A 15597-nucleotide genomic window follows, 5' to 3' on the forward strand; every position below is an offset into this window, starting at 1 on the left:
AATACTCGGGAGACAAAGGCACAAAGATCTCAAGCTCAAGGCCAGCCTGGTCTACATAGTTCCGGGTTAACCAGGACTACACAGACAAACCCTGTCTCAAACCAAAGAAAAGGAAAAAGAAATCCTCATACAGGGGTGGGGTTGGGTTGTGGCAGCTGCCCAAGTCACCTATGTTCCAAGTCACCTCTGTAAAACCTGTTGATCAAGTCAGGCTTGAATAGCTTCTGGGCTGTCACAGTTCTGTCAGGGGTGAACAGAAAGAGACTTGCAGGAAGAGGCCACACCCTAAAGCCCTGAGCCTTCATTAGACATTGTTAAAGCATGGTTAAAATCATTATTATTAGCATTACTAAATGGTAACATAGACTTTAAGTTCCAATTTGGAGCACTCGTTCATGATGCTCATTTTCCTGTCAGTAAGAGATGATAGAGTTAAGACAACTTGACTTCCTTATTGAGAACTGGGAGGCTCTTGACACTGAAGCTCCCTGGAGCAAAAGGACTGTCAAACAGCCAGCAAGTTGCTCATGCCAGCGCTACTGTTTTGAACACATCACACATCTCAAAGAAACCACACAACTACAGGTTCTTTGACTCCTGAAGGTATAACACAATCCAGGACTTTTAAGTAGTCCTGGAGTTTTTGCGGAAATCAGCTTCACTGAAATCCAACTAGGTCAGGGCAGGGGGCACTTTCTCTAGAAGCCTCGGAGCCTGCTGAGTCTGATCTAAAAGAGTGCTGTGACTGGTACAAATACAAAGCTTCATTTGCATACACAGCCTCCTGTGATTGGTGCCGTCACTTCTGACTATATAAGCAGTCTGTTCAGCTCACTTGATGAACTGGCCAGATGACTCTCAGAGAGGGTGGGGCTGGGAGCAAGAAGGATGATAGAGTCGGACTTGGTGGTACATCCCAGCAGAAGGCTGAGACAAGAAGCTTACCCAAGTTCAAAACCAGTCTAAAATAAAATACTGGAGAGATGGCTCAGCGGTTTGGAGCACTGACCCAGGCGTAATTACTAGCACCCGCATAGCAGGCACCCGACACTCTTCTAGCCTCTCTGATCACCAGGCATGCATGTCATACAGACATACATGCAGACGAAACATCCACACAAAAAGAATCGAATGCCAAATTAAAAAAAAAGTTAAAATTCCATTCTTCAACTATTACTGGACATCGTGCCTCATTCTGTATGTAGTACCAGTGCTCAGCTGATTTGGGGAGATTGCCACAAGTTTGAGGCCAGTCTGAGCTATGATATGAGATTGTTTTAACATCCAAAAGGGGGAAAAAAAGACAGCAGAGACGGAGCAGAGAGCTGATGTTAAAGATAGAAGAGAGTGAAGGGCACAGAGAGCAGAACTCCACCTGGTTGCTATAGAGTTTACAGGTCTGTCAGTTCTTTAGAGCCAAGGCTCTCAGACAGTCCAGACTCGGGAGCTTTAACACTCACCACTATTTAGTGCTAAGGAATCCTGGTACCTAAGCGTGTCCATAAGCTCTAACGCTGGTGTTGCCAAGGGTTGAAGAACCTCTACTTCCTAAGCCGGCACCAGAGCCTGTCACTAGTACTAGAGCTGAGGTCCGGTCAGAGGACCTCTGAGGTCACACAGAGCATAGCACAAGGGGGCGCCATCTGCCCGCCGTTTCCCTCTGCCAACTGCCATTGCGCTCTGCTGGCAAATACCGAGTGAAGGACAAAGGCTATTCAAGAACCTCTCCAAGAAGTCAAATTTGTAGGCAGTCTGGAAAACAGTTTGGTGTCACGATGAAAAGCACGGTGCATGTTGGTGTTGAATGTAAACAAAGACACAAATTCCTGAATGGTGAGCCCTTCATACAGAGTTCTCAACACTGTGTTAGTTACTTTTTCCATTGCTGTTAAAAATGCCTTAGTTTTTATACTAAAGATACTTGCTAGCCGGGCGGTGGTGGCGCACGCCTTTAATCCCAGCACTTGGGAGGCAGAGGCAGGCGGATTTCTGAGTTCGAGGCCAGCCTGGTCTACAGAGTGAGTTCCAGGACAGCCAGGACTACACAGAGAAACCCTGCCTCGAAAAAACAAAAAAAAAAAAACAAAAACAAACAAAAAAAAAAAAAACAAGATACTTGCTGTGCTTTGCACATTTGTATATACACCCTGCCTAACTAGAAGGCAGAGAGCCAGCTTTCCCAGGGATCTAAATGTTCACAGGCCTTAAGAGAATCCATTCAGAAAACACTGGATAAAACCTTTACTCAGCTAAAGCTGAAGAGGCTGCAGTGGAGAAGAGCAAAGCCAGTGCGGTCAGGCAGTGCAGGGTCCGGCTCCGGGCGGTCAGGCAGTGCAGGGTCCGGGCTCCGGGCTGTCAGGCAGTGCAGGGTCCGGGCTCCGGGCGGTCAGGCAGTGCAGGGTCCGGGCTGGGGTCGACTATACATACTCATTTGGGATCATTATTTTACTTGAGCAAATGCAGACATTTTTGTTTCTGTATCTGTGACACACACCTGCTAAGCCATTCACAGATGTTGTGATGACAGGACTTGGTTCTGTCAGACGTCTGAAATGGTCGGCCTTTGATGTACTCAATAAATGAGGTTGATATCTTCTCAGGCTTCCATTTCCTCTCATGAGTTGCAAAGCGTAGGCTCTCATTTCAGAAGCCTGTCTGGGTTGTGTTGAATATCTCTGGCCTTAAGATCACAACTAGTGGGTATCTACTGTAGCTCTTCCTCTGTTCTAGAATATAGGAATATACTTTCCTGGCAGCAACGTCAACCTTTTACTGTGTTTCCCGCGAGATAGCCATCTTTCCCATGCCTGGTGGCAGTCAGGCTGCTAGTGCCACCTTGTAGATGACCTCACTGCCAGGTTTCCCCCACAGAAGCTGACCTCACAGTTCTGGAGACTGTAGGTCCAGTGTCAGCAGGTCCTGGGCTAGCTTCTCTTGAACCTGGGTTTGTAGATACACCCTCCTCCATAGACATGGCCATGCCTCTGGGTGTCTATTCTTATTATAGAGCTGGTTGTATTAGCTAAGACCTGCTCAGATGTCTTCATTTAATGTTAATTGTCTCAGTAAAGCTTTTTTGTTTTGTTTTGTTTTGTTTTGTTTTGTTTTTCGAGACAAGGTTTCTCTGTGGAGCCCTGGCTGTCCTGGAACTCACTCTGTAGGCCAGGCTGGCCTCGAACTCAGAAATCCACCTGCCTCTGCCTCCCAAGTGCTGGGATTAAAGGCCTGCGCCACCACCACCCGGCTCATTAAAGATTTATCTCCAAATACAGTCCCATTCTGAGGAATTGTGGAGATTAAGATTGCCCCCTGAGGGGCTGGAGAGATGGCTCAGTGGTTAAGAGCACTGACTGCACTTCCAGAGGTCCTGAGTTCAAATCCCAGCAACCACATGGTGGCTCACAACCATCTGTCATGAGATCTGATGCCCTCTTCTGGTGTGTCTGAAGACAGCTACAGTGTATTCATATATAATAAATAAATAAATCTTTAAAAAAAAAGATTGCAACCTGAAAACTGGGTGTGTGATTTATCCCTAACCAGGGCTGTGTGTGTGCGTGCAGTGTTGGGTTGAAGTCAGGTCCTTAATACGTACTAGGCGGACACTTTCAATGAGCTACACCCCTAGCCATTTATGTATTTGAGCTTTGAGAGAAAGTTATACTAAATTGCCCTTGCGAGGCCTTGAACTTGTGATTCTTCTGCCTCAGCTTCCTGGGTGATCACAGGCATTTACCACCAAATGGCACAGGAGCCTTTTAGTAACCATTTCTATGCCTTTAAAAAGATAGCATCGGAGCCGGGCGGTGGTGGTGCACGCCTTTAATCCCAGCACCTGTGAAGCAGAGGCAGGTGGATTTCTGAGTTCGAGGCCAGCCTGGTCTACAGAGTGAGTTCCAGGACAGCCAGGGCTACACAAACCCTGTCTCTAAACCCCCCCCCCCAATGCAAACTGGACCCAGAATGGAAGCCTTTCAGGAGCTAGCTGAGTTCTGTCGGCTGGTGACGTCTCTCTTCTACTCTCACTGTTGTTCCAGAAAGATTCATCAAACAGTATCATGCTGGTCTATCATGAAGTGGTGCAAGGCTTTAATTCCAGCACTTGGGAGACAAAGGGAGGGTGACCTCTGACATCAGGACAGTGAGGCCCTGTGTTTAAAATAAGCAAGACAACAGAGAGGAACAGGCAGCAGTTGCAGCTGGGATATAATGGACCTCCCTTCTTCACAACATGGGGCCTTCTGAGGCTGGAAGACAAACCAAAGCAATATTCAGGGTTGTTTGGTTCAGATTTTAAAAGTCCCCAAAGAAGCTGGGTATAGCAACTCATACCTGTGAGCCTAGCGATTGGGAGGTAGAGGCAGGAGAGGAAAAAGTTCAAAGCTAGGTTGGAAAACACTTGAGTTTGAGATGAGGCTGCATGGCCCAAAGAGATTCTGACTGGAGAGGAGGAACCTCAAATGCTTCAGGCAAAGTGATCATTGGGGTGTCCCACTGTGAAGTCTGACTCTGGCACGCCTGCTAGGGAAGCTGTGTCTGCTCTGGTGCTTACAGCTGATTAGGGCATTTCCAGCTAAGGGAGGACGATAAGGAAAGCAGACAGTGAGTGTGGTGGGCGATATTTCAGAGTAAAGATAACCTCAAGTTATCGGGCACTGCCATGTTGAAAATTAGCTAGGTTTGTGTGTGACGTATGAGTTTACTGCATCTTTGAAGTAAAGATCTTTCCTAACTAAAATGTGAGCCGCTTTCTCTCGCTCAGCCTCTGTTGGTCCCACGTTCACGACTGAGCGATAAGTCCTTCTGCACATTTTGACTTCCTGTTTGTACGAGGCAGTCATGCCTGCTAACTTTTCCAGCACTTAGTTTAGCTTAAGAACTGTGTCAGCATTTTTGTTTCCTTTGGGGTTTGTTTTGTTTGCTCATCAGCTTTTTTGTTTCTCTGTCTGGCATACAGCATCACAGGGGTGGTCTTTCCTGTCTCCTCACAGCTTTGTGTGGCTTGCTGGCAGTCTTTCCTCTGGGCTTGCAGCTGTCTAACCATCTCTGCTGTTACTGCCACAAGGTGAGGGCACAGCGGGCTGACAACTAGTAAGCACCACCTCTCCATGCCTCCATGTTCTGGAGATCGTTTTAAAGAATTATTTTGTGTATAAGTGGTTGCTGGGAATTGAACTCGGGACCTCTGGAAGAGCAGTCAGTGCTCTTAACCACTGAGCCATCTCTCCAGCCCTCATTTGTCTCATCTTAAATAAACCACATCTGCAATCCCCAGGTTCCAGACTGGGTGTTAGCTTCTCAACAGAGCCATTTGAAGGGACCAAATTTCAACCCTTTTGAGGAATGGTGAGACTATCAAGGCCAGCAATGGTTCGGTGAACCGTGCTGTCCTGTCGGCCTGAGACACTGCTGAGATAAGGCTCGAGCTACAGCAGTTTCAGAGAGCAATGCGGACCCAGAAGCTTCAAAGCAATTTCCAACCCACTTCTATTAGAGTGGATTCCATGGCTTTGTGGCCGCTGGCCACACACTACATGATTCGTCTCCGGGCATCACCTTGATACTGGAGAGCCGTAGTATATAAGCTATGAATCTGATCAAAGAGCCCCCATCAGTCCCTGGACTGCAAGCCAGAGCGGTTTTGCTTCTACACCTGCTGTATACTCTATAGTGCTCCCCTGTCCTCTGAACACATCCAGCCCAGCAGGTAAAACTGCTCTCAAGTTCTGCTTGTGATCACTTTAGAATTTGATACCCATGAACCACTAAGCCAAAAACTCCTCCTGGCCATTCAGGCCTCTACCTGGGGACCCTCCCATCTTATGGGCAGGGCGTGAACTTCCGTTGATCCCAGCATTGCCAAGCCTTGCTCTGTCTTGCTTGGGGATCCTGTACTATTTTGTCTGTCTGGTTTGCTTTTGTTAAGTCAGGATCTCACTGTGTAGCTGTCTGGCTTGAAATGTGATGTATAAGCCAGACTGGCCTTGAACTCACAGAAATTCTCAAGCCCCAACCCTAACCTTAAGTGCTGGGGAACTCTGTACTGTTAACTCACCCACTTCTAAGTAGCCTGCTTCTTTCCTTGCCAACACACTTTAGAGAATGTCTTGTGCTTCTACAGAGGCCAAGAAAATTGTCCTACTTGCCGGGGTAATCCATGTCCTTCATTCCCTCCTCCCTTCCACAGGGTCCCCTTGTGTACGTTCAAGTCTAAGATTTCTTTGTGGGGATAATTACTTTCAGGTTATTTCTCTGATTTTTTTTTTTCGTTTTTCGAGACAGGGTTTCTCTGTGTAGCCCTGACTGTCCTGGAACTCACTCTGTAGACCAGGCTGGCCTTAAACTCAGAAATCCGCCTGCCTCTGCCTCCCATCCCAAGTGCTGGGATTAAAGGCGTGCACCACCACCGCCTGGCATATTTCTCTGATTTTTAATTTTTTGTTTGTTCAATAGGTTTTTTTTCCTCATTATATCTTTATTATCTATTTGTGTGTGTGTGTGTACTTTTGTGGGCATGAGGATGCTTTAGCTTATGTCAAAGAAGAAGCTGTTGGAGCCAGTCTTCTCCTTGTCCCTGTGGGTTCTGGGGACCCAGCTCTGGCTCAGCAGCATGGACCTTTACTTACCAAGCCATTTCATTGGCCTTCATTTTGGTCTTTGTTTTTGAGATGGGGTCTTGCAATGTGTCTAGGTGGCCTACCATTCTCTATGTGGCCAGCTTGGCTTTGAACTCATGGTGATCTTCCTGATTCAGCCTCCAGGGTAGCAATATCTGTAATCCCTGAACCCAGAAGACAGAAGCTGGAGGATCACTCAACAACCACCTTACCCAAACCAAAATAAACAATAACAAAAAAAATCCCAAAAAACCAAAAACCTCAACAAACAGAAACCCTTGGAAAGTTAGTTCTGTGTAATCAGCGACTCCTGGTTTTATTCTTGAGTCTGGTCTGAGAGAGTACTGATAGGACCAGGATAGGAGAGAGGAAATGACAGCTTCTCACTTCTGGCCCTCACAGCAGCAATTTGGTTAGTTAATTTCAAGGCTGAAGAGATGGCTCAGTGGTTAAGAGCACTGGCTGCTCTTCCAGAGGTCCAGGTTCAGATCTGTGTCTTCACCACTTGTAACTCCAGTTCCAGGAGGTCCTACACCCTACCTGGATGTATGCAGTGCACAGGCATACATACAGGCAAAATACTCATACACGTAAAATAATAATTTCCAGAAAGTGGTTCGTCTTGCCAGCCTGGAGGACATTCATTCCTTAAGCTGTTCAGCTAGGGGCTGAGAGGAAGGAGCAGGAAGTACTCGTGGGGGCATGGGAAGGAACCTGGGTCCTGTTGTGTGTAGCAGGGGTGTAGTTCACACTGTGACTCCCTGGGATTTAGAAATCCTGCACTGAAGGGCAGGACACTCTCAAGAAAACTCAAGTCTTCTTGGGCCTCAGGGCTGGATTTTAAAGGACTTGCCTGCCCCTCACATCTCCAGCTTGTTCAAGGCAGATTTAACCTCACTCACGGTGTCACTCACCACCTCCACCTTGTGACTTCACATGTAGGTGAGGCTCTTGTCTGAGTGTGAAAACATACAGAGATGCTGAAATCTCAGGATCCAGACAAATATGGAGTTTTGGTTTTGTTTTGTTTTTCCTTTTGGTTTTTCGAGACAGAGTTTCTTTGTTTAGCCCTGGCTGTCCTGAAACTCACTCTGTGATCAGGCTGGCCTCGAACTCAGAAATCCGCCTGCCTCTGCCTCCCAAGTGCTGGGATTAAAGGCGTGTGCCACCACTGCCCAGCAAATATGGAGTTTTTTATATTCTTATTTTATTGGGCTTTTTGAGAGTTTTTGTTTGTTTCTTTTTGTTTTTCCCATGTAGCCCTGGCCATCCTGGGACTCTCTTTGTAGACCAGGCTGGCCTGGAACTCAAAAGAGAGCCACATCTACCTGCCTCTGCCTCCTGGTGCTAGGATTAAAGGGAGTGCTCAATATCTAGGCCAAACATGGAGAATTTTCTAAGAGAGGAAAACACAGAACGCAGATAAGATAAACTACAATGAGCTAATTACTTGTTTTTTTTTTTTTTATCTTTTTTTTCTTTTGGTTTTTTTTTGGGGGGGGGAGGTTTAAGTTTTTGGTTTTTTTTCCCCTATATCCGTCTGAACTCAGGTGACCTGGCGCTCGTGAAGTGTAGGCTGCATTATCTTCCCACTCCGGATTTTAATAAATGACTTTTCCAGGGTTGGGACTGGGGTAAAAAGAGGAAGAATCCTGAAAATTCGGAGACGGACTATGCATTTGAAAGTCTAATGTTTTGTTCCTTGAGATTCCCCCCTACACACACACACACACCATTTGTGATGGGTTTTAGGAATATATTGAACTAAAATACTGATGTTGAGGTTGTTTTGTGACACCTCACCCCCCTCTTTTTTTTTTTTTTAAACAGGGGCTCACTATGTAGCCCAGGCTGTCCTGGAACTCACTATCTAGACCAGGCTGACCTCGAACTCAAAGATCTGTCTGTCTCTGCCCTTTATGTGCTGGGATTAAAAGCGAGCGCCCATCTGAACGCATACTTATGGCTTATTTGCCTTTCGTTCCGCTCGAGTGAACTATCCAGGAGTCTACAAACTCTCCCCCTTCCTCACCCCAGGCCTCCATAGGCTACCCCCGGCCCGCCGTCGGTCTCCTTAAGACCGCTGCTCGCGGGGCCACTTCCACTCTCCCGGCCTCCGCGGCACCTCCTACGTTGCAGTCCTCCAGGATCTCGAGCCTTCTCGGCCCGCCGACCGCACCAAGGCGGAGGCACCCAAAGGTCTCCGGCGCCGTCTGCGATCTGCGACCTGAGTGCCGCGCGTGCGCACTCTGCCAGTGACCGGCGAGAGAAAGGGCTCGGACGCTCCCGGGTTCCCAAGCCGCGGAGGGCGCAGGAGCGCGAAAAAGCTTCCGCGTGCGGCTCGCGGGCGCAGGCGCTGGCGACTGCAGCCTAGACAAGGCACTGCCGGGGACCTACCGGCTGGTCGCCGCCCAGGGGTGGACCCTGCGCGGCGGAAGGCGCGGCCCGGGCGCCCGCCCGATGGGGCGGGAGGGGCAGGCCGAGACCGCGTCCCCGCCCTGTGCTCGGGCCGGGCCGGGAGGGTCCCGGGGCGTGCGGCCGGGCCGGCTGGTGAGACTGTCCGCGCAGACGCAGCGCCATGCGCGCCCCTCCTGCCAGGGCGCTGCTGCTGATTCCGCGCCGGGGCCCTGCCGTGCGAGCCTGGGCCCCGGCCGTCTCCTCTCCGACACGGCTGGCTTCTGAATGGACCCCGCTCGTACGCGCGTGGACCTCTCTGATCCACGAGCCGAGCCCGGGCCTCCGCTTTCCCGCGCCCCTGTCCGGGCTGCCTGGCGGCGTGGGGCAGTGGGCCACCTCCTCGGGGGTCCGCAGGTGCTGGGTGCTGGCAGGACCCCGCGCCGCGTATCCCCTGTTCGCCAGGCTCCAGGGAGCAGCCGCCACCGGCGTGCGAGACCTTGGGAACGACTCGCGGCGGCGGCCCGCGGCGACTGGGCAATCAGAAGTGTGGAAGCTCCTGGGGCTGGTGCGCCCCGAGCGCGGGAGGCTGTCAGGTAGGAACCCGAGGGGACCAGTGGGCTGCGGGTGGGCCCCGGCCTGGCCTCGGCCTTGACAAGGGCGATCAGGTCTGCGGACACCTGTTTGGAAGGCTGTGGATGCCTTTTCCCAGTTGGCTGCAGCTCCCCGTCTGAAGTCAGTAGAGCCTGTTACCAGAATATTTAAATTGGTCCCCATCAGCTTGTTGTCAGTGTCTGCTTTGGGCAAACTCTGAATAAGCTAGAGTGTCCGCCTTTAAAACAACAACAACAACAACAAAAAACCAAAAGTTTTGCCTAAACCACGTCTACTTTATATTATATGTTTATAATTTAAAACAAAACAAAACAAAACACTGCTAGGATTACACAGTATCAAGCAACCACCAAAATTTCACAGGATGAAGCTGAGCTCTGTGAACTTCGTGCTGGCTGTCGCCTCCATAAGTGATTTGGTCAGGACCAGGCACTGGCCCCAGCATAAAGGAACTAGACAGTAGCTCAGCCAGATCAACAAATGGCTTTAAAAAAGAAATCAGAATTGGTTGGGTCTAAGTGACAATATTCTGTAACTCCCCCGTGTCTGGCAGTCATTGCAGGCAAGTCTGGTTGGCGCAAAGACGTACTGAGATCTAGAGCCCTAAATCTCCAGTCCTTCTGTGGATATGGATTGTGTCCTCCACCTGTGGGGTTACCGTGGGGAGCTGCCATGGAGTCCTGCTCCTGCTGGGAATTTCTGCTTAGCAGGCAGGAAAATATTTGGATTGGAGACGAAATGGGATAGGCACGAGGGTTTTGCAAAAGGAAAGACTTTGCCATACAACTCTTAAAAACAGGCAGGAGCTCAAGTTGGTTGTTGAGTCCCTTGCTGTACAAATTACTCTCTTTGGGGGCCGTTGGGCATGGAGCAGGATGTCCGTGGAGCAAAGACACATGGATCTGCCATCTACGAGAATCGGGAGGTTGTTGTGAACTTAGTGTAAGAAGACAGATTTTACGATGGTTGTTGTGGATTTCGATGGAAAAAGTCCTTTTCTTCTTGGCTATATTTTGTAAGCTTTTCTTTTTCCTCTTTGTTTTCTTTAATTTCTTTAAATGAATTGTTTACTTTCACTATGTGAGCATTTATTTTGTTTTATTATGTGCATTGATGTTTTGCCTGCATGTGTGTCTGTGTGAGGATGTCAGATCTCCTGGAACTGGATACAGACAGTTGTGAGCTGCCCTGTGAGTAGTGGGAATTGAACCCCGAACCCTGGGTCCTCTGGAAGAGCATCCAGTGCTCTTAACCACTGGACCATCTCTTCAGCCTCCTCCTCTGCATTTTATTGAGACAGGTGTCATGTAGTTCGGGCTGGCCTCAAACTCTCTATGAGGCGAAGGATGTCCTTGAACTCCTGATCCTCCTGTTCATCCGCTAAGTGCTGGAATTATAAGTATGAGCCATCAAATCCTGGTTTAAAAGATGTCCGTGGGAGGAGGAGGGCACAGGGAGGAGCAAATGGTGTGCATGGAGGAACCTGGAGACCCTGGGCAACTGAGTGTGCACAGACCGTGAGGGGCCAGGAACCTAGGCTCCTGTTTCTGAAACTTCAGATCTCGAAGTTGTGGGGAGTCAGGCTTTGCTGATGCCACCTAGCCCTTCCCTGTCTCCCTGTGCCTGTCATGTCTGTGACCTGTCACTTGGCCCCTACTTGTCCTGCCCTGCCAGCATACTGTGGAGTCTGCATTAAGTAAGTTAGAACTCGGACCGGCTTCCATCATCTGATGATCTGAGCTATCAGTATGCCTCATCAAACCGTCAGATGTGTGACCGGAGGGACAGTCACACTGCCACTGACAGTAAGGGCTTTGTTTCTGAGGCAGGGTCTTGCTCTGTAGTTCAGGCAGCCATCCAGCTTGAGATCTCTTGCCTCAACCTCTCAAGTGCTGGGAATTCTTTTTTTTGTTGTTTTTGTTTGTTTTTTGTTTTTGTTTTTTCAAGACAGGGTTTCTCTTTATAGCTCGGGCTGTCCTGGAACTCACTCTGTAGACCAGGCTGGCCTCGAACTCAGAAATCCACCTGCCTCTGCCTCCCAAGTGCTGGGATTAAAGGCGTGCGCCACCACTGCCCGGCAAGTGCTGGGGATTCTTAAGGCTTCCTAAGTAGGTAATAAATGTATTCTATCTTTAGGAAGGCTGAAGAAGCTCTTTCTTTTTTTTTCGAAGAAGCTCTTTAGATAGCTTATGTTTTCTTCAGAAGCTGTGTTAAAGCCAGTCTGGATGTTGGCGCTCGTGGAAGCAAAAGGAAGTGGTGGCACCGTTAATTTGTAATAGATCATGCTGAGGGTTGGCACATCTCTGAAATGCTGGGGGAACAGAGCTGTTGCGTAGGTTTTCGTCTGTCTGTCCGTCCATCTGCCTGTCTGTCTGTCTGTCTCTGGTTTTTGAGACAGGAGTTCATTTTATAGGTCAGACTGACTATAAACTCCCAGCATTATTCCCTCGTCAGCCTCCTGAGTGCTGAGATTATAAGTAGGAGCCACCGTGCCCATCGTCATTTCTTTAGAGACCCCCCAAAAGCAGATAAGAGAAGGAATGCCAGTGTTAGTTTTCCCCTCCTGCCCCCTTCCCCCCCCCTCTTTCTTTTTTTCCTTCCTTCTCCACCCTCATTTTTTGGAGACATTTTTCTGTGTAGCTCTGGCTGTCCTGGAACTCACTCTGTAGACCAGACTGGCTCCAAATTCAGAGATCCTCCTGCCTCTGCCTCCTGAGTACTGGGACTAAAGACATGCCCCACCACTCCTGGCTTCTGATGCTAATTTTCTAGTTTTCGAGAAAATACATGACCCAAGACTGGGAGTTGTGTTTCAGTATTAAACCTTCCTTCCCTCCTCTTCAGCAGTTTGTTCCCCCAGAAGACTTGGAAGTTATAGATCCAAAACTTGGAAAGCAGGGCCTCCTACTGGAGATGTCTGCAGATGCTCACCCTCCTCCTGGCAGCCCACTCCTTCAGGATTTCAGCTATCTTGGTATCACCAAGTCTGCAGGGCTACCCAGAGCCTTTCTGCACTAAGTGTTACTCTTATCACTTTGGTCACCGGGAGCCTCAGAAGGTGCTGAGCCCAGGACCATCGGGAACGTGCACAGAGCAGACAGGGGGTCCATACTCGGGCTTCTTGTGTGTTTAGCAGATAGCAGACCAGGGCTCAGCTCTCCCAGTGAGCAGTATCTCCAAGATGAGGAGATAGCTGGAGTGCTGGGGGTCTCCTGGCTCACGGGCGGGCTCCTAGCTACACTATCACTGTACTCTGTTCCCTTCACGAGTGCAGATAGGCGGTATTCGGGGTGGCTGCCCTCCTGTTTCCTGGTAAGGGCTGATGATGTGTGATAATGTTTGTAAAAGCTGGTGCCTGCCTGGAACTGTGGCCGAGCTTGTGGCTGACCTTTATGTGTCTGTGGAGGGACCATAGTTAAGGACCGAGCGAGAAAGGATGGGACTGCCTACAGCTACTGCTTCCTGATGCCCAGACGGAGCGTTGGTCCCGCAGGAAAGCTCTGAGGGACAAGAGGCACAGCCTAGGATGTGGGGGCTACTCCAGGGATCTGACAGTCTCCTGAACCCGCTTCCTGTTTGTCTTTAGTCTAGGCCTTCAACTCCTTTCCTCACTTCCTTCCCTCAGCCTAGAGTCGATCCCTTCATCTCTGTCTGTCCTCTGCCCTGTTCCCTGTCATTGTCTCTGAAAACATCTCCCTGTCCCTGCAGATCCCAGCATGCTTGCAAACAGCTCTCGCCCTCCTGAGGAAGCTGCCCTTTTGTCTTTTTCCTTTCAGTCTCTCATCTCTGAGATGAGACAGCTGAGTTACCTCTAGACTGAGCCAATGCACAGGTCGCTTCTGAAATGACAGCTTCCGGGCTCTGTGCCAGATGCATTCTGTGGCTAATCTGCGCAAGGCAGCTCCAGGAGAAGGTTCTGGTGGTGGTGGTGGTGTTGCTGCTGTCTATTGTAGGAAATTTTGAGGCACAGAGGAGTTGAATGACTTGTGTTAGGTCAGACATGTTGGTAGCCGAGCTGGGTTTTGGTCCTGTTTGTTTTCTCTTTAGGACCAGCTTTCCTGACCCTCCTCAGTCTCTGACTTCCCAGACTTGGTGCAGACCTGAGACCATCTGCATTTACTGCTCCTGACCCCTCTGACCGCCAGGACTGAGTCATATAAGGACAGTCGGCATTGATATTATCAGCCTGGAGACAGCTGTAGAAGCCGCTGGCTAGCAGATGCTGCCCCGTGCTGTGGAGGGAAAGTGGAGAGTTCCAGGTTACAGTGTGCCGAGTGAGGTCTAGGATTTGGGTGGAACCTGATATCCCACAGCCGCATATGACAGAACCTTGATCCCAAGAATCCAGATGACCAAAACCATTTTACTTACATTCAGATTGTAATACAAAGGGGTAACAACAGTAAAATAAACCAGAGACACTGTTGGGATACAACAGCTCAGTAGGCAGAGTGGCTAGCCCAGCACACACAAAGCCCTGGGTTTGATCCCAGCACTACATAAAACCTGGCATGTTGGGACACACCTCTAATCCCGGCATTCTAGAGCAGGAGGTAGAGGCAGGAGAACTGCCAGCCTTGGCTTCGTAGTTAGTTTGAGGTTATCCTAGGCTACATGAAGCCATGCCTCAAAAATAAATAAGCAAAATGGCACTGAAGAGAAGAGTTAATGGCTAAGAGTGTGCATAGCCCTCCAGAGACCAGAGCTTAATTCCCAGCACCCATGTCCAGCAGCTCACAACCACTTAAAACTCTGAGGGAACCTTTACCTCTGACCTCTGAAAACACCCACACACTCATGTATACACAGGATTAAAAATAAATGAAATGGCTGGACAGTGGAAACATACACCTTTAATCCCAGCACTCAGGAGGCAGAGGCAGGCACGTCTCTGAGTTTGATACAGAGTGAGTGAGTCCCAGAACAGCCAGAACTGCAGAGAGACCCCGTCTCAAAAAGACAATAAAAGTCTTAGTGTTTTATTGATGTGTAGAGATACCATTTAATTGGGCTGGCTTACAGTTCAGAGGGTTAGCCCAGAAGCATGACGGCCTACAGTCAGATATGGTGCTGGAGAAGGAGCTGAGAATTCTACATCTGGATCCTTAGGCAGCAGAGAGTGACAGTGACACACTGGCCAGGCTTGAGCTTCTGAGACCCCAAAGCCTGCCCCTAGTGACACACTTCTTCTAACAAAGCCACACCTACTCTAACAAGGCCACACCTCCTAATAGTGCTGCTCTAGGTGGGCCTATGGGAGCCAATTTTTATTCAAACCACTACAATAAATAAATAAAAATCAGTCAATCAATCAATCAATCCGATCCAGAGAGATGGCTTAGCCTTGGTTACTCTTACAGAGGACCTGGGTTTGATTGCTGGAATCCACGTGTGACTCACAAGCATGCATAACCCTCCATCTAGGAGATCCAGCATGCACGTGGTACACATACATGCATGCATGCAAAACATCCACACATATCAAGTAAAATAGATCTTAAAATGTGCAGATTGGTTCTAATGCTTTGAATTAGTCTGGCCCCCAAAATCGGGAAGCCGTGTGTCCAAACGCTGAAGGTCCTTGTCGCCATTTGGTTTTTGATCAATCAAGAGCCAATGGCCAGTGGCTGGGCAGGTAGACTGAGGCAGGACCTTTGGGTCTTTGAGGGCTAGGAAGTGGAAGGAAGGAGGGAATCAGCATGACTCGGGAGAAAAATGGGACGTAAGAGCTGCAGGAGAGGAAGTCAACCTGCCATGTAAGAATTTGGGTAAGGGGCCGCTGGCCACTTCCCTATTGGGCCTGGGGTAGCAGGGGAAGGTTTAGGAGTCTCAGGAGTACCGGAGGGGAGCGTTTGTTAGCAGGGGAAGGTCTAGGAATGCCCAGCCTTTAAGCTAGTCACGGCATGTCAAAGATTAAGTGGTGTGTGTGTGTTGTCTTTCATTCTAGAATCCAGATTGCTCCTGGACAGGT

The 15597-nt window shown here is 49.2% G+C and overlaps 1 protein-coding gene across 1 annotated transcript in view; it reads left to right on the forward strand.

Moving 5' to 3' along the window:
• The first annotated feature begins 8885 nt into the window (after positions 1 to 8885).
• Abcb10 (ATP binding cassette subfamily B member 10) overlaps positions 8886 to 15597 on the forward strand; it is a 30128-nt gene continuing 23416 nt past the window's right edge. Inside the window, exon 1 of the mRNA XM_028767772.1 lies at positions 8886 to 9607. Coding sequence (XP_028623605.1) covers positions 9196 to 9607 — 412 coding nt within the window. The 5' untranslated portion in view covers positions 8886 to 9195. The remainder of the gene's footprint in view (positions 9608 to 15597) is intronic.

Source organism: Grammomys surdaster, unplaced genomic scaffold (genome assembly GCF_004785775.1).
Source record: "Grammomys surdaster isolate TR1022 unplaced genomic scaffold, NIH_TR_1.0 181, whole genome shotgun sequence".
NCBI lineage: Eukaryota > Metazoa > Chordata > Mammalia > Rodentia > Muridae > Grammomys > Grammomys surdaster.